Genomic DNA, 24,073 nt, shown 5'->3' on the forward strand with positions numbered 1-24,073 from the left:
CCGAACCAAAAAAAAAAAAAAAAGGAAGAAGAAGTAGAGCTGAAGCTGAGAGCTGGCGGTTCACACTTGTAATCCTAGCTCCTCAGGAGGCTGAGATCTGAGGATTGTTGTTCAAAGCTAGCTCATGTAGGAAAGTCTGTGAGACTCTTAATCTCCAATTAACCACCAGAAAACTAGAAGTGGAGCTGTAGCTCAAAGTGGTAGAGTGCCAGCCTTGAGCAACAGAGCTCAGGGATAGCACCCAGGCCCTGAGTTCAAGCCTTACAGTCGCCAAAAAAAAAAAAAGGTAGAGCAAAGCAAACCTGATTCTGATTTCAAATCCCAAAAACACCACAATAAAAAGATCACTTGAAAGAAATTTCTGAATATTTATGCTTTATACTTAAGTTTCCTATCTACTAGAAGTTTTTCTTCATCTCCAATCTCCTAGTGCCTCCTGTATGTCTCTGTCTTCTCTAACAAGATCTGGCTATACATTGACCAAATCATCTAGCATTAGCTATGCAGCCTCTACCTGGGAGCACAAAATCCCTAAGGGAATGAATATAACCATTGTCAGATCTGAGGTATAAAGAAACAAAGCCATGGACTCATTTGATGACAAGTTTTCTACAGATCTATGTCTATAATAACCACAGTATATAGGCTGGGAAGGTGGCTCAGTGGTAGAGCGCTTGCCTTGCATGTCTGAGACCCTGGGTTCGATTTCTCAGCACCACATGAGCAAAAAAAAAGAAAGAAAAAGAAAAAAAAGCCGGAAGTGGTGCTGTGGCTCAAGTGGTAGAGGGCTAGCCCTGAGCTGAAGAGGGACAGCGCCCAGGCCCAGAGTTCAGGCCCCACGACTGGACCCCCCCCCAAAAAAATAACCACAGTATAGGTTCAGGGTGATTAACCTCAGTCTCAGTCCTAGTGGTCAGGTTCTGTTTATGAGAAATTGATGGCAGGATATTTCCTGGGAATCTGTGAGTGGTGAAAACACATACTGTATATCATTTGACCAGTATCTTGATTTATGGTTTCAGTCACTGGTAACTTTCAAGGATGTGTCCATCCACTTCTCTCGGAAGGAGTGGGAGTTCCTGGATTCTACTCAGAAGGACTTGTATAAGGATGTGATGTTGGAGAACTATAAGAACCTGGTGTCAGTGGGTAAGGTCATTTACACCAAACACTTTGGACTGTTCTCTAAAATAATAGCTTTCTCTTCCATGAATTGGGATTCTATTTTGTGTGTGTGTGTGTGTGTGTGTGTGCACGTGCGCGTGTGTGCAGGCATGAGTGTATGTGTGTATGTGCGCTTGCATTTGCGTGTGAGCCGGCCAGTCCCTATGGCTTGAACATAGGGCCTGGGTTCTGTCCCTGAGCTTTTTTGTTCAAGGTTAGTGCTCTGCCACATGAGCCACAGCTCCACTCCTGGCTTTTTTGTGGTTAATTGGAGATAAGAGTCTCCTGGACTTTCCTGCTAAGACTTTGAACCTTGATCCTCAGATCTCAGCCTCCTGAGAAACTAGGATTACAGGCATGAGCCACCAGCACCCAGCTTTGAATGTGCTTTCTGTTTGTTTGTTTGCCAGGCCTGGGGCTTGAACTCAGGGCCTGGGCACTGTCCCTGAGCTTCTTTTGCTCAAGGCTAGCACGCTACTACTGAGCCACAGTGCCACTTCCAGCTTTTTCTGTTTATATGGTACTGAGGAATGGAACCCAGGGCTTCATGCATGCTAGGCAAGCACTCTACCACTAAGCCACATTCCCAGTCCTACCATGAATATTCTTTAATAGTTTTCTCTGGTGTATTATATGGTCCCATGTGTTTAATATAAATCAAGTCTCAAAGTGATTTTGAAAATGTCATAGTATTTTACTTCTACATCTTGTTCTCTTTCTTTCTTGTATGCAGGATATTCTCCCTCAAAGCCAGATGTGATAACCTTACTGGAACAAGGCAAAGAGCCCTTCCCAGTGATGAAGGATGTGCTAGGAAGAAGGTCTACAAGTAAGTGAGGGCTCACTACTTAGCTGGTGAGCCAGCAAAGGGCATGCAGTAAGAGCAGAGATGCAGGCTTTGCATCAGATTGTTGTAGTCGAAGACAGGAAAAAATTGACTTTTTGGGGGGTGCAAGTCCTGGGGCGTGAGCTCCAGGACTGGGTGCTATCCCTGAACTTTTTTGTTTAAGGCTAGCATGCTGTCATTTGAGCCATAGCTCCTCTTGCTTTTTGATGATTAAATGGAGATAAGAATCTCATGGACTTAGCCGGGCACCGGTGGCTCACACCTGTAATCCTAGCTATTCAGGAGGCTGAGATCTGAGGATCGCAGTTCAAAGCCAGCCCAGGCAGGAAAGTCCACGAGATTCTTATCTCCAATAAACCACTAGAAAACTGGAAGTGGCACTGTGGCTTAAGTGGTAGAGTGCTTGCCTTGAGCTGAAGAGCTGAGGGACAGCGCCCAGGCCCAGAGTTCAAGCCCCACGACCGACCAAAAAAAAAAAAAAAAGAAGAATCTCATGGACTTAATTGCCTGGGCTGGCTTTGAACTACCATCCATAGATCTCAGCCTCATGAATATCTAGGATTATAAACATGAGCTACCAGCACCCAGCTGAAACAGAGTTCTTAGCATGAACTCACAAAAGAACTTCATCCTAGCTTCCAACTATTGTATGCATGTGCATGCACACACAGGTGTGTGTGTGTGTGTGTGTGTGTGTGTGCACATGCACGCGCATGTCTGGGCATGCGTACACATGTGCACCAGTTCTAGGGTTTAAACTCAGAGCCTGGGTACTGTCCCTTAGTTTTGTACTCAAGGCTTGTGGTCTACCACTTGAACCATAGCTTCATTTCCAGCTTTTTGTTTTTTTTTTCAGTAATGGGGCTTGAACTCTGGGCCTGAACGCTGTCTCTCAGCTCTTCAGCTCAAGGCAAGCGCTCTACCACTTGAGCTACAGCGCCACTTCTGGTTTTCTAGTGGTTTATTGGAGATAGGAGTCTCATGGTCTTTCCTGCCCGGGCTGGCTTTGAACCATGATCCTCAGATCTCAGCCTCCTGAGTAGCTAGGATTACAGGTGTGAGCCACGGGGCCCGGCCATTTCCAGCTTTTTGATGGTTACTTAGAGATAAGACTCTCACAGACTTTTCTGCTTTGGCTGGCTTTAAGTCATGATCCACAGATCTCAGCCTCTTTAGTAGCTAGGATTACAGATGTGAACTACTAGCACCTAGGTCACTACTGCCACTTGAATACAAGTTACTATCACTTTTAGTTTAGACTGACAGTTCAGCCTATTAGCTGATAATTCTCCCAGTCTTCCCTCCACATTTAAAAGATCATCTACACAACATCTAGGCTGATTGTTGAAAAACAGGTTATTGCTTCCAAATACTCTACAAAAAGGAGAATTCAGATTTCTCACCAGGAAAAGCAAACTATTTTAAGACAGAGATCGTCTCTAAGCTCTTCTTTCATATTCTTCCCCCAATGAACTGCCCTTATGTAGAGCCCCTGGGATCCAGTCACCTCTCACTAGCACCACCATTTGGGGACCCAGGCTTCAATTCATGAGCCTGTGGGGAACATTTCATATCAAAATCATAACATAACATAACATGGCACCTGTAGGTGCCAGTGGCTTATACCTATAATCCTAGTTACTCAAGGGGCTGAGATCTGAGACTCACAAAGCCAGCCTGGGGAGGAAAGTCCATGAGACTCTCTTCAGTTAACTACCAAAAGAAAAAAAAAGGTGAAAGTGGAGCTATAGAATTATTTCAAATTCAGGATAACCAATTTTTCCTATAGTTTTGATTCGTTTTGGAGTGGTCTCAGAATAGCAGTGTTTTTAAACAACTTCTCCAAGATACCTCTGACCCATACCAAAACTTCACAATCACTGATGGAAATTACTTAATACATCACCACAGTCTCATGTTATCTTCCATTCTCTAAGTTCATATTGACTGATTTTAAATTATTGAACTATATTGTAAAATGTTTTTATTTTTTATTTTATATTTTGTCAGTCGTGGGGTCTGAACTCTGGGCTTGGGTGCTGTCCCTCAGCTCTTCAGCTCGTCTAGCGCTCTACCACTTAAGCCACAGCACCATGTCCAGCCTTTTCTGTTTATGTGGTGCTGAGGAATCAAACCCAGGTCCTCATGCATGTCAGGCAAGCACTCTACCACTGAGCCACCTTCCCAGCCCTGTAAAAATGTTTTTAAAGCCATTCACTTCTACTAATAATCATTTTCATTTTGCCTCCTCTTTTGAGGAGGAAAGCTTTATGTTTTGCTGGTTATAGGAAAATAATTTTTGCTTGCTTTTTTGTTACCAGGTCTTTCCTCCAGGCATAAGACCAAGAAATTATCTCCACAAAAATCTACTGGTGAAATAAGTGTATCTAAATCGAAGACAACAGAAACAAGTAAAACACTCAATCTCAAACGATCAACTTTGAAAAATGCGTGCCAGAACAAAGGTGACTCTAATGGCCCTCAAGAAGCTGAAGGAAGGAGTACTACTCAAAAGAAAATCAGCCATGAAAAAGGACCAACAAATAGAAAGCAACCGTCTACTCTGGATCAGAGAGTTGATAATAACGAGGACTCTAATGAAGACAGGGAACATGGGGAAACCACTGGTTGTGAGTCCAGCTCAATTCAACGTGAACCAGTCCATTTTGATGAACATTATGACTGTGAGGAATGTGGGAAAACTTTTAAGAGTGTCTACCAACTTACCCTACATGAGAAAATTCACAGTGGTGAAAAAATCCACGAATGTAAGGAATGTGGGAAGCTGTTCAGGCGTAAGTATCGACTGACGCTCCATTACAAAATTCACACAGGTGAAAAACCCTATGAATGTAAAGAATGTGGGAAGTTCTTCAGGCGTAAATATCACCTGACTCTACACAAGAAAGTTCACACTGGCGAGAAACCCCATGGATGTAAGGAATGTGGGAAGTTCTTCGGTCGTAAGTATCAACTTACTCTCCATCAGAAAATTCACACTGGTGAAAAACCTCACGAGTGTAAAGAATGTGGGAAGTTCTTTAGGTGTAAGTACCAACTTACTCTACACCATAAAACTCACACTGGTGACAAACCCTATGGATGTAAAGAATGTGGAAAGTTCTATAGTCTTAAGTACCAACTTAATCTACATCAGAGAATTCATACTGGTGAAAAGACTCATAAGTGTAAGGAATGTGGGATGTTGTTCAGTTACAAGTATCAACTTAATCTACATCAGAAAATTCATACTGGTGAAACACCCCACGAATGTAAGGAATGTGGGAAGACTTTTGGTCTTTACTCCCAACTTAATCGTCATCAGAAAACACATACCCATAACAAACGTTATAAATGCAAGGAGTGTGGCAAGAGGTTCTTAAGTAATTTTGAACTTACTCAGCATGGGAGAGTTCATGCTGATGATAAACCTTATGAGTGTAAGGAATGTGGAAAGACATTTCCATTTGGTTTCTACCTTACACAACATCAGAAAACACATGTAAAGGAGAAAACCTACCCATGTAAAGAATGTGGGAAAACCTTCAGTACACAAGAACAACTTACCCAGCATGAGAAAAGCCACACTGGTCCAAAACCCTATGAATGTAAGGACTGTGGGAAGGCCTTTAGACTTAGTGCTAACCTCACTGAGCACCGAAAAATTCATGAAGGTAAGAAACCTTATAAATGTAAGGAATGCGGGAAAACCTTTAATGAACGAGGACTCCTTATTCAGCATAAAACAATTCATACAGGGAAAAAACTCTATGAATGTGAAGTGTGTGGAAAGAAGTTTAATTACAGTGGGGACCGGAGAGTCCATCGCAAAATCCATACTGGTGAGAAACCATATGAGTGTGAGGAGTGTGGAAAGGCCTTTATGCTTCGGTCGGCCCTTACTGAACATGAGAGAATTCATTCTGGTCTGAAGCCTTATGAATGTAAGGAATGTGGGAAAACCTTTCGAGGGCGCTCGCAAATTAGTCTTCATAAGAAATTTCATAGTGATGTGAAGCCCTACAAATGTGGGAAATGTGGGAAGTCCTTCAGATTTGGTTTCTATCTTAGTGAGCATCTGAGAGTCCATACGGGTGAAAAGCCCTATGAGTGTAAAGAATGTGGAAGGGCCTTTATTCGTAGAGGAAATCTGAAAGAACACCTGAAAACTCATTCTGGGGTCAAACCCTATGAGTGTAAGGAATGTGGGAAGGCCTTTAGTTGGCGTGGACAGTTTACTCAACATCAGAAGATTCATACAGGTATAAAACCCTACAAATGCGAAGAATGTGGGAAGGCCTTTAATCGTACTGGAGACCTCAGAGTCCATCAGAGAATTCATACTGGTGAGAAACCCTATGGATGTAAAGAATGTGGGAAGTCCTTTAGACTTAATTCACACCTAACTGAACATCAGAGAATCCACACTGGGGAGAAGCCCTACGAATGTAAGGAATGTGGGAAGACCTTTAGACAACGTGCACATCTTTATCAACATAAGAAAACACACAAGGTAACTAAACAGAAGAAAGCCTTTCCAGGCACACCATAGTTACAGATGATCAAAAGATTCATGCCAGAAAATTTTTGTTAATATGTTGTTCGTTCATTCACTTCTTTCTTTCTTTCTTTCTTTCTTTCTTTCTTTCTTTCTTTCTTTCTTTCTTTCTTTCTCTCTCTCCCTTCCTTCCTTCCTTTTTCTCTTTCTTTTCTTTCTTCTTTCTCTCTCTCCCTTCCTTCCTTCCTTTTTCTCTTTCTTTCTTTCTCTCTCTCCCTCCCTCCCTTCCTTCTGTTCTTTTTCTTTCTTCCTTTCTTCCCTCCCTCCCTTCTTTTTTTCTCTTTCCTTTTCTGGCTTTTCCCTCCCTCCCTCCTACTCTCCTTCCTTCCCCTTCCCTCACTCCTTCCCTCCCTCCCTTCCTCTCTCTCTCCCTTCCTTCCTTCCTACTTTCCTTTTCTTTCCTTCCTTCCTTCCCTTTCTTCCTTTCCTTCCCTTCCCTTCCTTCCTTCCTTCCTTCCTTCCCTTCCTTCCTTCCTTCCTTCCTTCCTTCCCTTCCTTCCTTCCCTTCCTTCCTTCCTTCCTTCCTTCCTTCCTTCCTTCCTTCTTTTCTTTCCTTCCTTCCTTCCCTTTCTTCCTTTCCTTCCCTTCCCTTCCTTCCTTCCTTCCTTCCTTCCTTCCTTCCTTCCTTCCTTCCTTCCTTCCTTCCTTCCTTCGCCAGAACTCTACTTCTGGCTTTTTTGGGGGTAGTTTATTGGAAATAAGAGTGTCACAGACTTTTCTGCCTGGGCTGGCTTTGAACCACAATCCTTCCTTCCTTCCACTTAAACCAGAGCTCCACTTCTGGCTTTTTTGGGGGGGAGGGGGGATAGTTTATTAGAGGTAAGAGTTTCACAAATTTTTCTGTCCGGGCTGGCTTTGAACCATGATCCTCAGATCTCAGCTTCCTGAGTAGCTAGGATTACAAGCGTGAGCCACTGGTGCCCGGCTGTGTTGATCTTTCTTTACACCTATTAGTAAATATATGAGAGCGTTCAGAAAAGTCTCAGTCCTTGTTCAATTTAAGGGAATTCATACCAGAAAATAAACATGTTAATATAACAATTGTGGGCACTACTTTTAGCAATGATGTCTGTGATCATCATTGTCCTCTCTCACACTTTAGTAGCAGGCAAAACAATTTCAGGCAAAACACTGATTCCTTGATGGGTGCTGGTGACTTAGGCCCATAACCCTAACTACTTAGGAGGCTGAGATCTGAGAAGGTTTGAAGCCAGCCTGGGGAAGAAAACTACAAGACTTCCATCTCTGGTTAATCAACCAAATCTATGCTGGAGTTGTAGCTCAGGTGGTAGAGCAACAGTAGAGCAAGCAACTATACTGTTTGAGACCCTGAGTTCATGCACTGCTACTGGCACCCCCCCCCCAAAGAAAAGAATATATATAATCAAGTTAGATCCAAGAACATTATGCTGAATTCTGGAGGTCAACTTTAAAAATGTCACACACTTTGTGATTCCACTTATGTAACATTCTTTTTTTTGTGCTGTTACTAGGGCTTGAATTCAGTGCCTCACGCTGTCACTTAGCTTTTTTGCTCAAAGCTGTGATGCTCTACCTGTTAGGCTACACCTCTACTTCTAGCTTTTTGCTGGTTAATTGTTGATAAGGGTCTCTTGAGTCTTTCTGTCTGGGCTACCTCTGAACCACAGTCCTCAGATCTCAACTTCCTAAGTTGCTAGGACTGCAGGTACGTGCTACCAGCACCTAGCTTCAATTTGTATTTTGATTGCAGTGGTGGTTGCATGAATCTGCATATGCAGTAAAGTGACACATGATGATACACATGCTGTACCAATGTCAGATTCTGTGTTTTGATATTGTGCTGTAATCTTGTGCATGTAGCTATGGGGGAAGACTATGAGGTATACAGAAGATTTCTGTGTACATTTTTCAATTTCCTGTGTATCTACGATCACTTTAGAACTTTTAAAAGTCAATTTTTTAAGAAGCTTCAATATGAAGGGGCTCAGAAACAGAATGCCCAAAACTGAATTATGAATTGGGAAGTCTGAAACTTTAGTTGTGGAGTATCTGGAAGGAACCAGATGTGATAAAGAAGCATGAGCCACCAGCACCTCACTCCACCTCTGTCTAACCTAACTTTCTTGTGACTAGTAGATAAAACTCTTAGAACACATCCCTAAGCTGAGTAGACTAGCTTCCATCATCCCTAAAGCTAAGAATGATGAAAAAAAATCAAACCTACAGAAGATTTGCCTGCTGTGCTGTAGCCCACTGCCTGATCCTCCAACCAATGTGTTTGTTTAATGTACCAATGTATGACTTTCTGATCTGTGACTCTTAGCAGCCCATGTAACCTCTTCTGTGGTTGAGCATGTTATCCAGGTGAACCTGAATCTGTATTCTCCAGTGTTCCCAGGCCTTGCTCACTGTTTGGCTCAAAATAAACTCTCTTATTTCCTTCAGAGAAAAGGTGTATTTTGTATCAAATACTGTTTATGTAACCTGTTAGTTCTGTTTATGTAAACTTTCCATAGCTGGCACTGGTGGCTTACACCTGTAATCCTAGCTACTCAGGAGGCTGAGATCTGAGGATCGTGGTTCAAAGCCAGCCTGGGCAGGAAAGGTCATGAGACTTATCTCCAATAAACCACTAGAAAACCAGAAGTAGCTCTGTGGCTCAAGTGGTAGAGTGCTCATCTTGAGCTAAAGAGCTGAGGGACAGCGCCCAGGCCCAGAGTTTAAGCCTCACAACTGACAAAAACGAAAACAAAAAACTTTGAATATATTCCCTGGAAGGTCTAATCTAACACAAAACAATATACATGAGGTATTATAAACAAGACCTGATAAATTGGCTTTAAGGAAATTAAACCAAAATTATTGCAAAAACGCAAGATGATACTTTCAGAAATAAAATGGTACATGATACCAACATAGAATATAAAAGCCAGGCCCCAGTGCCTCATGCCTGTAATCCTAGCTACTCAGGAGGCTGAGATCTGAGGATCATGGTTCAAAGCCAGCCTGGGCAGGAAAGTCCTTGAGACTTATCTCCAATAAAGCAATAGAAAATGGGAAGTGGCGCTGTATGTAGCTCCAGTGGTAGAGTGCTTGCCTTGAGCTGAAGAGCTGAGGGACAGCGCCCAAGCCCAGAGTTCAAGCCCCACAACAGACAAATAAAATTATATATATATATATATGTATGTATGTATGTATATACACACACACCAGGCATCAGTAGCTTGTGCCTGTAATCTTAGATATTCAGGAGACAGATGTGAAAATTGAGGTTTGAAGCCATCTTGAGCAGGAAAATCTGAGGTTCATCTCACAAAAAGCCAGATGGAGCTGTAGTTCAAGTGGTAGAGCACCAGCTTTGAGTGAAAAAGCTAAGGGGCAGCTCCCAGGCCCTGAGTTGGAGCCCCAGGACCAGCACAAAAATAGCTCTCTGCATACGTTCATTACTGGCAGTAACAACAATTCATAGCATTGTTCACTTCCCTCCCAGCAGAGACTTACAAACTACACAGCACCAGCTTCACTCAGCACATACCTTCATGTTCTTTTTTTTTTTTTTTTTGGTTGGTCGTGAGGCTTGAAATCTGGGCTTGGGCACTGTCCTTCAACTCTTCAGCTCAAGGCCAGCGCTCTACCACTTGAGCCACAATGCCACTTTTGGTTTTCTATTGGTTTATTGGAGATGAATCTCACGGACTTTCCTGCCCGGGCTGGCTTTGAACCTTGATCCTCAGATCTCAGCCTCCTGAGTAGCTAGGATTACAGATATGAGCCACCGGCGCCCAGCTTACATTCATGTTCTGTTCATCAGAACAACCTTTACATTCTCATAGCACCCTCTGTCCAACGGTAGCACATCATCACACTCTGTTGTACAATGGGGACACACTGTCTAAAACTGGTATTTGGCCAAGGATGAACACACAAGTTTGCACATGCACACTTAGTCTCAAGGATACATGAGGTATCACATGTGCATACAACTCAAAGTCACACAGATACTCAGAACCAGCTGAATCACAGTCCTTGAGAAATAAGGCCCCAAGCCCTCTAAGAGTACGGTGAGACAGCCATGTGCCAGTCTCATGCTTGTAACCCTACTCAGGAGGCTGAGATCTGAGGATCACAGTTTGAAGTCAGCCTGCACAGAAAAGTCCCCATGAGACTCTCAACCTCCACTTAACCACTCAAGAACCAGAAGTGGTGCTGTGGCTCAAGTGGTAGCACTCTAGCCTTGAATGCAAAGAGGCTCAGGGACAGTGCCCAGACCTTGAGCTCAAGCCCACAACCACCGCCACCACCAACAACAAAAGATTACAGTGAGAGAAGTCTGACTTTGTTTATCCTTCTCCATGGCCTTTAAAAAATAGAATTAAGCCAGGGCTCTGTGGCTCTGTGGCTCATGCCTGTAATCCTAGCTACTCAGGAGGTTAAGATCTGAGGATTGAGGTTCAAAGCCAGCCTGGGCAGGAAAATCTGTGTCTTACCACCAATAAACCACTCAGAAAAAGCTGAAGTGGTACTGTGGCTCAAAGTGGTAGAGTGATAGCATTGAGCACGGAGAGGCTCACTGACAGAACCTGCTTGCCATCCTAGCTTCTCAAGGCTGAGATCTGAGGGTCATTGTTTCAAAGCCAGCCAGGGCAGGAAAATGTGTGAGACTCATATCCAATGAACCACCAGAAAATCAGAAATGGTGCTGTGGCTCCAAGTGGTAGAGCACTAGCACTGAGCAAAAAAAGCTCAGGAACAACACCTAAGCCCTCAGTTCAAGTTCCACAACTAGCTGGCTCTCATCATTCTTCACTCATCAGTTACAAGGATCGAAAAGGTTCCAAAATTTTTTTTAATGTCTTCTGAAGGTAAACTTATTTTTGTGGGGGTGAGGGTGGGGAGAGGGAGACAAGAAAATGCCAACCCTTTTTTATTTCCTGCTTAAAAAAAAAGAGTATCTTGCTCATAAACACATTCTAACCATACCACTGAACATGTACTCTTCGGTCATTATCCCTTAACAATCAAACATACAACTATGTGCATAGTACTCATATTACATTAGGTAATCTATACAGTATATCTATAAAAGTATACAGTAGGATGTGCAGGTGCATAGGTTTGATGGAAATTAACTATGCTATTTTGCACAGTAATTTTCCAATTTTGAGGATGTGCAGCCCACACTGGGATTCCCACACCCATGTCCTACTGCAGGGGCGGCCATCTTGAATACTCTCCTTACCTTCTCCTGTGAAACAGCCATCTTTGCTGGCATAGGAAAACACATGGGCTCACCTCGAGTGGTCCAGCCTGTAGAGGACCCCCAAAAACAGTCAAGTCTACCTGTACATATACTCATGGCCCAGGAAGTAGTGGGCAGCCCCAGGACTCACTGACCACTGACCTGGGAAGCTTCTGAGCAGCTTCTCATTGGAGGCCTGCAGAGAAGCAGCCCAGTGGCCCCACTTACCCTCCTGTGGTTTCAAGCAGCTAGGATTATAGGTATGAGTCAGTGATACCCAGCTCTTACCATCCTTCTTTAATAGTATCTCAAATGTAAGCGACACTTAAACCATTTTAAATTTGGGCTGGCCATATTTCAATTGTGGTGACACCACATTAGTACACATCTAGTCCATTAGTTACCACTTAGATATGGTAATTGTTTCCTTTTTTTTTTTGGCCATTCTTGGGGCTTGAACTCTGAGCTTGGGCACTGTCCTTGAGCTTCTTTTGCTCAAGGTGAGTACTCTACCACTTGAGCCACAGTGCCACTTCATTTATAGTCTTCCTCAGATTTCAGCCTCCTGAGTAGCTAGGATTACAAGCATGAGCCACCAGCACCCGGCTTTCCCCCCCACCCCCAATGGTAAGAAACTTTGGCAGAGGTTTTTTTTTTTGTTTTGTTTTTTGTTTTTGTCAGTCATGGGCCTTGAACTCTGGGCTTGGGTGCTGTCCCTGCGCTGTTCAGCTCAAGGCAAGTGCTCTATGGCTTGAACCATAGCACCACTTCCGGTTTTCTGGTGGTCAATTGAAGATAAGAGTCTCATGGACTTTTCTGCCCAGGCTGGCTTTGAACCGTGATCCTCAGATCTCAGTCTCCTGAGTAGCTAGGATTACAGGTGTGAGACACTGGCCCCGGCTTGGCAGATTTTTATTGAGTAAGGAAGCAGGCAAGCAGACACACAGACAAGCAGAAAGGAGAAGGCTCTCTGAGTATGGGTGCTCTCAAAGGGAGAGACATCAATTGTTTTCTTGTACTCATTCTTTAAGCATATGGACTCTACGGAACTCATTCTGTGGTAGATCTAGAGACAGGAAGTGAGTTAGAAACAGTCTACAACCTCAACCTTCACTTTCTGCACACATATTTAACATCCCAATGTGGAAATACGCCCAAATTTTAGTATAAAGACATTTCTTTAAAAAGATCACTTCAAATTGGTTATAATTTGAATTAGCTTTATTTTTAGAACATTACATGAAAAATTTAAATACATAATAGTGAATATCACAAAAATAAAATGAACAGGTCCGAGACAGTCTACCATTTTGCCAAACTTGTTATCCACTATTTTTGTGTGTCTTTTAAGACATTCCAAACACTTCGTGTGTATAAAACTTCAAAATTTATCTCTAACAGACCCTTACCTAAATAGTATCATGTGAACGATTAATATTCCCATTTTCTTAATTATACAAAAATGTCATTTTACCATGTTTGTTCCACTTGTGAACTCACCATTTCTTTCCCTGCATCTGACAGGTGGCTTAAGCCTCTTCTACTGTCCTCAGTTCTGTCTCCCTTTTTCTTTTACCTTTTGTCGGTCGTGGGGCTTGAACTCTGGACTTGAACACTGTCCCTACGCTCTTCACTTCCGGTTTTCTAGTGGTTTATTGGAGATAAGAGTCTCTCGGTCTCTCCTGCCCGGGCCGGCTTTTAACCTTTTTCTTTTTTTTTTTTGTTGGTCATGGGGCTTGAACTCTGGGCCTGGGCGCTGTCCCTCAGCTCTTCAGCTCAAGGCGAGCGCTCTACCACTTGAGCTACAGCGCCACTTCCGGTTTTCTGGTGGTTTATTGGAGATAGGAGTCTCACGGTCTCTCCTGCCCGGGCTGGCTTTGAACCGTGATCCTCAGATCTCAGCCTCCTGAGTAGCTAGGATTACAGGCGTGAGCCACCAGCGCCCGGCTTTGTCTCCCTTTTTCAATGCCACTTACTGGCTGAGAAGCCAGGACATTCCTCTTGTACAACATTTTAGATATAGTTGCTTCTTGTATCATGTGATCTGTATTCCTATTCCTACTTTTCTCTAAACTGGAAGTTTGATCTTCAAGTCTAAATTCAGTACTGAAGTACTATTGCAAGGTGTGTATTTTACTGTGTCACATTAGGAGGCAATATTTATGTTATTATTTTTCTGAACATTAGATTGGTCAGCAGGCTCAGGTTGGTTACCTGATCTATTCACTAGAAAATTCAAGTCTATCTCTCACTTAAGGGTCTAAATCTCTACAGAAAATCATCCCTCTATTCACTATTACATCATTATAAAATGGGGGTTTTTGATATAATTTTCTAATTCTATAATTCTTTAGCTGGAATTCTCTAGTAAAGAAAAAACTATCACAAATGCCAATTTCCTTGATATATAATTTACGCAGGAAAGGCAGACAATGTCATTTCTTTCCTTTATTTTCAAAACAAGTGGGTGCCTTGGCAACTCCCATAGAATAAGGACAATAAAGCTTTAATGAAGCTCTCCTTCAGAATGAATTTCCTGGAATTTAACATGAATGGGATAAAAGGCTTCTATACGTTCACTACATTAACTCATTCTTCCTTACATTCAAAAATGATGTCTTCTAATGCTCCTAACCCAACATTCATAGTGAGGAGGTGGTTATAACTAGGTTACATTATGAATGCGCTGATGATATGTGAGGTGTGAGTGCTGTCTAAAAGCCTTCTTACATTCCTTGCACATGTAGGGTTTTTCACCAGAATGAATCCTCTGGTGTTGAATAAGGGAGGAGTGAAGTCGAAAGGCCTTCCCACACTCCTTACAGTCATAAGGCTTCTCACCAGTGTGAATGCTCTGATGCTGAGTGAGCTGGGAGAGCAGTCTGAAAGTCTTCCCACACTCCTTACACTGATAGGGTTTCTCGCCAAAATGAATGCTCTGATGTTGGGTCAGCTGGGAGAACAGCCGGAAGGCCTTCCCGCACTCCTTACAGTCGTAGGGCTTCTCCCCGATGTGAATGCCCTGATGTGAAATAAGTTCTGAGTAACGACGGAAGAACTTCTGACACTCTTTACACTCATAGGGTTTCTCCCCTGTGTGGATTCTCTGGTGGAGGGTAAGATGATAGCCACGACTGAAGGTCTTCCCGCACTCCTTGCAATCATAGGGCTTCTCACCAGTGTGGATCCTCTGGTGCAGGGTGAGCTGCTGCCGTACTCGGAAGGCTTTCCCACACTCCTTGCAGTCGTATGGCTTCTCACCAGTGTGAAGCTTATGATGCAGCCGAAGGCCCGTACTACACAGAAAAGCCTGGCCACATTCCTTACACTCGTAGCACCTCTCAGCAAAATTGAGTCTCTGGTGTCGGGTGAGGTGTGCATACTGTCGGAAGGTCTTCCCACACTCCTTGCATTTGTAAGGCTTCTCACCAGTGTGGATCCTCTGGTGGAGATTCAGCTGTCCCCGCACTCTGAAGGCCTTCCTGCACTCCTGACATTCATAGGGTTTCTCGCCCACGTGAAGCCTCTGATGCAGGCGAAGGTCTGAGCTGCAGGGGAAGATTGCTCCACATTTCTTACACTCATAGAGTTTGTCAGAGGTGTGAATTCTTTGATGTCGACTAAGGTGGGCACACTGGCGGAAGGTCTTCCCACATTCCTTGCACTCGTAGGGCTTCTCACCAGTGTGGATTCTCTGGTGGAAAGTAAGCTGTTGGCGTGCTCTAAAAGCCTTCCCACAGTCCCCACACTCATAGGGCTTTGCTCTATTAGGGGTTTTCTGGTAGAAATGAAGGGGTCCCAGTTCTCTGTCCATGGCTATTTTCTCAGTGGTGGTTTTTCTCCCTTGCCTGAAATAGACCCCGGGAGGACCTTCCTGTTCCCCAAACATTTTATACCCACAGTCTTTTCCTAAAAAGGACTCTTTGAGGCCATGGCTTTGGATTCTTTCCATGATTTCCCACTGAGATAAATTCATTTCATAAAATTTCTTTTCTTGAAATAACTTCTTAGTATCATACCTGGATTCCAAGTCTGAAAGGAAAAAAACCACACAAAGTAAGGTTTTATCTTCCTGGTCCAGACAAAATACAATTCCTTTCTTTCTTTCTTTTTGTTTTGTTTTTTTGTCAGTTGTGGGCCTGGCCACTGTCCCTGAGCTCTTCAGCTCAAGGCTAGCACTCTACCACTTGAGCCACAGCACCACTTCTGGCTTTGTCTGCTTATGTGGTGCTGAGGAATCAAACCCAGGGCCTCATGCATGCAAGGCAAGCACCCTACCACTGAGTCACATTCCCCTTCCTTCCTTCCTTCCTTCCTTCCTTCTTTCTTTCCTTCCTTCCTTCCTTTCTTCTCTCTCTCTCTTTCTTTTTGCCAGTCCTGGGCCTGAACTCAGGGCCTGGGCACTGTCCCTGAGCTTCTTTGGCTCACTCTACCACTTGAGCCACAGCACTACTTCTTGCTTTTTCTGTTTATGTGGTGCTGAGGAATCAAATCCAGGGCTTCATGCATGCTAGGCAAACACTTCACCAGTAACCCAGCTTCCCAGCCCCAATATACAATTTCTTACTACCCATTTGTAGAAGGAGAAGAGTTCACTTACAATTATGCAAAGGAGAGCTGGGAAGATGGCTCAGTGGTAGAGCACTTGCCTTGCATGCTCGAGGCCCTGGGTTCGATTCCTCAGCACCACGTAAGAAAAAAGCCGGAAGTGGCACTGTGGCTCAAGTGATAGTGGGCTAGCCTCGAGCTGAAGAGCTGAGGGACAGCGCCCAGGCCCAGAGTTCAGGCCCCTCGACCGGACCCCCCCAAAAAAAACAATTATGCAAAGGAGGAACTGAGTTATAGTGGAAATATTTGCAAGTGTAAGGTAGATAGGCAGTTGGGAGGGTAGTTTTTGTAAAGAAATCACCATTTTCCTGCGGGGTGCTAGTGGCTCACACCTGTAATCCAAGCCACTCAGGATTTAGAACTGAGGATTGTGGTTCAAAGCCAGCTGGGGCAGAAAATTCTGTGAGACTCTTACCTCTAATTAACCACCAAAAAGCCAGAAGTGGAGCTGTGTTCAAGGGGTAGAATGCTAGTCTTGAGTGAAAAAGCTCAGAGACAGTGTCCAGGTACTGAGTTCAAGCCCCAGTATTGGCACAAAAAAAGAAAAAAAAAGTTAAACTAATGTATGCTGTTGTTGTTAAAGTAAGGATAGTGGTTAACCATGCAGTGGAGGAATGACTGGAGTCAGGATGGGTGATGGACTGAAGTTATCAGTGGTCCTGATGCTCAAATGGTCCCATCTTTGGCAACTGTCCTACTGGCTCCTCTTCCCTGACCACTCTAATCAAATTACCCCATTCACTCATTTTAATTCTCATATCATAACTTTATTCACTTAACATTTCAGGACATTTAGTAAGCCACTGTCTGTTTTATGTTTCTAAGGATTAAATCCAGGGTGTCACATGTGCACTAAGATACCCCTTAGCCTGAACCATTTATTTCTTTACTGTCTGACTCCCCCACTACAATGTAAATGAGAGTGGTGATAAAAAAAAAAAAGAAGACATAATAAAAACTGAAATACAAAACGAGTTCTAAAGAAACATATAATCCTGGCAGCAGGTCTGTGCTTTGTTACTTGCCTCTGGCTGTAGAGCACCTACTTACCCAGGCTCCATCTTCTTCTTTCTTCCCTTACAACGATCCAGGGTTCTTTCCCTTGTTCCAGTAAGGAAATCACATCTGGCTTAGAAATGGAACATCCTGTTTGAGAAAAACAGAAGAAATTTTAAAAAATTTATTGGATCAGGCTTCATATTGAAGACGACTATCAAAACTAAAATATATTCAAATTAAATTACTCAGGACTAGTAGGGGAAAAAAAAGAAGTAAGAAGTAGGGGATATGGTGCTTATTTTAATTTAAACTCATATAGTCTTTGTCTTGTAAGAGGGAATAACAGTTGGGAACACTGGTTCCACATCCTGCCTCTTGTAATCTAGGTCATGAGGACAAGTACTTTAATCCTTTTGTACCTCTTTTCTCAGCAGTAAAGAGGGGTGAATGGTACTATGTACACATATGATTATTCTGAACTGATAAGTGTTAGGATGAGTACCTACTACATTGTAAGCACTATAATTTTTTTTTTTTTTTTGCTGGTCATGAGGCCTGAACTCGGGGCCTGGGCGCTGTCCCAAAGCTCTTCAGCTCAAGCCTAGCACTTGACCTCTTAAGCCATAGTGCCACTTCCGGCTTGTTCTGCTTATGTGGTGCTGAGGAATCGAACCCAGGGCCTCATGCATGCAAGCACTCTACCACTGAGCTACCTTCCCAGTCCCAGCACTATAATTTTTATTAAGCACTGTTTTTTTGCTATTTTTTTTTCCCATGGGGCTTGAACCCAGGCCTGGACACTGTCCCTGAGCTTCTTTTGCTCAAGGCTAGTATTCTACCACTTAAGCTACAACGCCACTTGCAGCTTTTTCTGTTTATGTGGTCCTGAGGAATTGAACCCAGGGCCTCACGTATGCGAGGCAAGCACTCTACTACTGAGCCACCTTCCCAGCCCCTTTGCTGTTGTTTTGCTAAAAGGAAAATAAAGTTTCTTGCCAGGATATTCACATAATTTTAAATGCAATGTTGGGCACAGAAGTTCACGCCTATAATCCCCAATTCTACTTGGGAAAAGGATCTCAGGAGGATAACACTTTTAAAAGCCAGCTGGGCAAAAGAGCTACCAAGACCCCCTTCTCTGGATGTGGTAGTACATACCTGTATTACCAGCTACCTGAGAGACACAGATAGGAGGACTGAGGTCCAGGCTAAAACATAAGACTCTATCCAAAATATAACTAAAGCAAAAGACACCGGAGGTATGGTTCAAGAAGTAGAGCACTTGCCTAACAAATGTGATGCTCTGACTTCGTTTCATTACTGACAAAATAAGAAGAAAAATAAGAAGAGTATTTAAGACTTTTAATCACAAAGCAGTTACAGGGTTATATGTCTGTGTTAGAAAATTGGACATGTCTATTTTAGTTTGAAAAAATAAACTTTTTTTTTGGTTGTCATGGGGCTTGAACTCAGGGCCTAGGTGTTGTCCCTGAGCTTTTACACTCAAGGCTAGTGCTCTATCACTTTGAGCCACAGCATTACTCAGTCCCCCCACTCTCCTGGTGGTTAATTGGAGGTAAAAGTCTCATGAAAGTCTCACTTTCATGTCTGGATCGGCTTTGAATCACAATCCTCAGATCTGAGCCTCCTGAGTACCTAGCAGTAGTAGTGAGCCACCAGTGCCCAGCAATTAAACTTTTAATAGGTATACAAAGCTAGATATCCATCTTCTATTCTCATCATAAGAGGAGTCCACAACTAACATGAAGATCTACAACATTATGATCCTAGATTTCTTTGCTAGGAGGTTCCATACAACAGTTATTAGGGAGAAGCAATAACAGAAGAGGGAATTAAAGTCATGGAGTTATGGAACGATGTAAGGGCTCAACAAAGGTGCTCACTCCTGAACCACAAAGACAGGTTTAGATGGGTTTTAGAAATTGAGCCCTGAATTTTGGTTGTGAGAATTTCAATATTTTGGCACAGAGAATCTTACCGAGTGACACCAAATTTTTGTAGTTCTCTAATATCACGTCTCTATATAAATTCCTCTGGTATGAAGTCAGACATTCCCACTCTTCCTGAGAAAAGTCAACAGTCACGTCTCTGAACATCACCAAATCCTGAAATGACAAACCTAATAACCATAAGATAAAGTATTTTTAAGATGGAATACTAGTCTTAAAGACATTTTCTCATTTTATCTATTAAATGGGCTGGACTGGAAGTCTATGATGTAGGTAGCAATATTTACATGTTCTTAAAAATGTGTTGATGTATTCCAGGGATTAGCAAACATTTTCTATTAGGGGCCAATATAGTAGGCTTTGTCTACCACATATAGTCTCTGTTGCATGTATCTTCCTTCCTTCCTTTCTTTCTTTTTCTTTCTTTCTTCCCATTATCAGAGTTTGAACTCCAGGCCTTAAGCCTGTTGGGATCTACACTTGGGGCAACAGCTCCAGCCTAGCTTTTGATGGTTATTTTGGAATTAGAGTTGTCTGCCTGGGCTGGCTGTGAACCTTGATCTCCTGAGTAATTAGGATTACAAGCATGAGCCACCAGCATGTGGCTTTCTTACTTTTTAATTTTTTATATTCTTTCAGAATATAACTTGCTTGCAGACTGTACAAACAGGCCAGAATCCCAATTTGGCTTATGGGGCAAACTTGTACTTGGCTAACAACCATAATAACCAAAACAGGTTCATATAAACATGGTTAGCAAATGGCCAAGATATTCGCAACTCTCATGATTTAGCCTATCTTCTTTCCTTTAAGGATCAGAAAAAAAAAAATGATGGGAGCTAGCAGTAGTGTACTTGTCTAGCAAGCTGGAGGCTCTGAGCTCAATCCTGGTACTCTGGAAATAAAAAAAAGGACAGAAGAGAGGAAAGGAGGGAGGGAGGGAGGGAGGGAGGGAGGGAGGGAAGAGGGAGGAGGGAGGAGGGAGGGAAGGAAGAAAGGAAGGAGAGACATCTACTTACATGAGCCATGATTTTAGAACTGCAAGAACAGGTCAGTTTTCCTCAAGGTTCCTTCACTGGAGAGGCAAAGTCCACAGTTGTCAGAGCTGTGGGGAGAATGTGGGGCCATAAGAACAGAATCACCTTAGAGCTTCCACATTTGAGAAACAGTATACTGAACTTTTCCACTCCCACATGCAACCTGCTCCCAACACACAGATCAGTTATGCAGCCAGAGGTTCTTTAGACAAATGTATCTCCTCCTCCAAACATGGAGAAATCAGCAATGCTAGGAAGAGACACTGAACAGTCTCCATCAAATCTTATTGTCAGTCACTTCCCAGGAGGGATTCCAGTTAAGTTCCTGTACCCCACCACAGGGGCCAATATGGACCTGAAATCTAGATCTGGCTGCACAGACCTGGCCTGAAAGTGGCCTCCTCACTCCAGTCTGCCTTTCTAGCTAAGACTATATCCTCTAAACCAGAACTTCCTTCTTGGATTTAGGAATCTCACCAGCTTCTCAAACCTCCAAGAAACAGTGAGACAAGAATCTTCCAAGCTTTACTACAAATTGGTCACATACAGAATTTCAGAAATACCAACTCCTGGCTCCAAGCTACTCAGGAGGCTGAGATTTGAGGATTGTGGTTTTAATCCAGCCTAGGAAGGAAAGTCTGAGAATTTTTTTTTGTCAGTCTTGGGGCCTGAACTCTGGGCCTTGGCGCTGTACCTCAGCTCTTCAGCTCAAGGCTAGTGCTCTACCTCTTGAGCCACAGCGCCACTTCTGGTTTTCTAGTGGTTAATTGAAGTAAGAGTCTCACAGACTTTCTTGCCTGGGCTGGCTTTGAACCATGATCCTCAGATCTCAGCCTCCTCAGTAGCTAGGATTATAGGCATGAATAACCTGAACATCTCATGAGAATGCTTAGAAATACTGTGCTCACCTGGTTAACTAACTGTAGACAACTGCAGGCACTGGACACTAGAAAGAGGATTTCCTATTACGTCCTTTGCATTGACTAGGTATGCTTATCCTAAGGTTCAAGCCAGTTCATCTTAAAAAGGAAAAAACAAAAACAAAATAATTTCATGTCTTGAAAATCAAATGCATTTCACAGCAAGAACCAAACAACACAAACTCACAATCACCTTTTCAAGGGCCTTTTCTGTGAATTGGCAAGGATAAACAGAGAGGGCTTAAGACACTCCGGGCTTTTCTTGAGTAAGCCAAAGTCCCTATGGTTCCCAGGCCCTGGCTGTTCCTCGTCCTGCATGCACATGAATGCAAACGAGAGGGAGACAGAAGGTCCCCTGTAGTAACGACAATGAGTCTGCCCACAGTGTCTGGTTTGGAACAGTCCCAGCGGGTCCTCCCAGCCCCTAGAGGCCTGCCCAAGCCTCCCTAGTGGGGCTAACACCTATGATTTTTCCACTCGGGCCTCTTGCAGCCAGGCCTAGGTGGCTGAAGGCAGACAGACGTGACCAGGGCTTCAAGACAGGCCGCCCTTACCAACAGGGCTCCGCACCGTTATTACAGTTATGATTCCCGCTTTCCGCCGGATCCTCAGAGCCGTGCAGGTCCCGCCCTCATCTCCCCCAGAACAATAAACGGCAACCCCTCTGCCCCCCTATCCCCCAGCTTGGCTCACCTCTCTGTCTTCACCCTTACTCCGAGGGCTGAGCCGTCCAGAAATTCCTGGGCTCCTGGACAGCGACCAGTGGCATCTGCAGCGCGCATGCGCGGGGACGGAGGCGGGCCTCGGGGCTCGTCGGGTCCGGGGCGGGAGATCGGGTCTGTGAAGGTGGAGGAGCCGAGAAGCAGCATCCGACTGAGGCCGGTATTTGGTGTCTCAGGCCTCCAGAGGTGACTACCGTCGTGACAGATGCTGTTAAATACAATCCTTCTTCCCTTTGAGAATTCTAGTGTCAAACTATAAAGCCAAATAAACGGTAGTACCTCGGCGAAAAGGCGCGCCCCATCACTACATCACTAACGCGCCGGAAGTTGACTTCCTGTCCCCAGTGCGCAAGCGCAAAGCAGGGAATTTGCTACCAGGATCTGGTATTGTGCTGGGGGGAAACCTCTCATAGAAAGAACTCGAGGCTGCAGATGCTTGGTAAGAAATGTACGCATTACCCTGCCCATGTAATTGTAACCCCTCTGTACAGTATGTTCACAAATAAAATTAAATTAAAAAAAGAAAGAACTCGAGGCTGAGGCCGCCTTCGTTAATTTTTTTTTAATAATGCAAACAATACCATCAAGTGTGTGTGTGTGGGACTCACAGATAGGTGACTGTGGGCTAGAGTTTGTGCACTAGTTTCCTCACATATAAAGTCAGAATTGTCACTATATATTGTTATACGGTAATTCAATGAACGGGGTACAGAGATGCCACATTTCAAAAAGTCGAATTCGGAGTATTTATTAAAAGGTCGGAAACTGCATGGTGGACTCCTGGCTCAAAGACCATGTGCCGAGCACGCATATGGCATCACGCTTAGTAAGTTTTACTCAATTTATTCAAACACTTCAAATATAATCCACACCAATAACTAGCTCATGCCCAATTCTACTAAGCGTATGCCACCCCCAGGGAGCTCACGTGGTACGATGCTTGGACCGGAAGTCGAGGGGAATCCGCCGAGGGTGTCCACTGGGCTGCTCCAAGTCGCTGGAGGGAGTAGCAGCTGCCTTGCGGAGGCGCTCCTGTGGAGGGCTGGTCTGATGTGGAGTCGTTTCACTCGGTCTCTGCTGCTCTGCGTTTTTGCATGTTTTAGGCTGGGCTTCTTCGCTTTTGGCCATGTCTGGTTATTACTATTGGCTGGTTGCTTTGCTTCTGGACGAGTTTGGTTATCACTGTGGGCTCTGTAGTCTCCTTAGTGTGTCCTTATCTCTATATTCCATAGTTCTAACTCCTAATTTTTAACTCCTTTGTTGTTGTTGATGTTGTTGTTGGTCATGGGGCTTGAACTCTGGGCCTGGGCGCTGTCCCTCAGCTCTTCAGCTCAAGGCTAGTGCTCCACCATTTGAACCAAGTGCCACTTCCAGTTTCCTAGTGCTTAATTGGAGATAAGAACCTCATGGACTTTCTTACCCAGGCTGGCTTTGAACCATGATCCCATGAGCCACAGGAGCCCAATGGAAACCCAGAATCTTCAATTAAACAGCTTTGAATTAATTCCCCAACTGATTCCAGGTTTAAACTATTTTCAAATTGCCCAATTTCGTCCTGAAAAATCCTCCCATCATTCATTATCCTTCGCTTGGAGGCTTTACTACTTCCCTAGGTCTCCTCTTTTCTTTTATAGTTTACCCCCAGTGTCCTGAATGCATCTGCTTGTCTTGTCATTTGCCTTTCAGAGGACACGGATGAATTCCTACCTTCAGCTTACCTTACTTCCCAAAAGGGATTCCTAAGGGAAAATCCTGGCCCCTGAATACTGCTGGAGCGACAAGGTGCATACTCTATGACTAATGCATAAACCTGAATGCCATAAACTCGAATGTATGGACAGGATGTGGTGAGAGAAGGAAAGGGAAGACGAATGGACACAGTACCAATTTACCTAATACTAAAGGGGGCACGCTAGACATTTAAGATGTTAGCATCCCCTATATGATGAAACAGGCTGTTGCTATCTTGGGGTTAGCTATAAAGTTCGCAGCACCCCAATTTCAAGGGCTCATCCTGTCAAGAACGG

General features: G+C 43.8%; 2 protein-coding genes across 2 annotated transcripts in view; one reads left to right on the top strand and one right to left on the bottom strand.

The window, feature by feature from the left end:
* Positions 1 to 6,653, top strand: part of LOC105993128 (zinc finger protein 208-like) — an 81,049-nt gene extending 74,396 nt beyond the window's left edge. The window contains 2 exon segments of the mRNA XM_013026289.1: positions 1,668 to 1,675; positions 4,647 to 6,653. Of these exon segments, the coding sequence (XP_012881743.1) occupies positions 1,668 to 1,675; positions 4,647 to 6,563 (1,925 nt within the window). The 3' untranslated portion in view covers positions 6,564 to 6,653.
* Positions 6,654 to 14,300: 7,647 nt separating this feature from the next.
* Positions 14,301 to 22,075, bottom strand: LOC105993089 (zinc finger protein 30 homolog). The gene is made up of 6 exons (XM_013026236.1): positions 22,018 to 22,075; positions 21,313 to 21,423; positions 20,387 to 20,472; positions 19,397 to 19,523; positions 17,449 to 17,544; positions 14,301 to 15,822 (listed from the first exon to the last, which is right to left on the bottom strand). Exons 3-6 carry the CDS (start codon positions 20,393 to 20,395, stop codon positions 14,456 to 14,458), a joined length of 1,599 nt encoding a protein of 532 aa, XP_012881690.1. The 5' UTR covers positions 20,396 to 20,472; positions 21,313 to 21,423; positions 22,018 to 22,075; the 3' UTR covers positions 14,301 to 14,455.
* Between the last annotated feature and the right edge of the window lie 1,998 nt (positions 22,076 to 24,073).

This window comes from Dipodomys ordii, unplaced genomic scaffold, assembly GCF_000151885.1.
Source record: "Dipodomys ordii isolate 6190 unplaced genomic scaffold, Dord_2.0 Scaffold92, whole genome shotgun sequence".
Lineage (NCBI taxonomy): Eukaryota > Metazoa > Chordata > Mammalia > Rodentia > Heteromyidae > Dipodomys > Dipodomys ordii.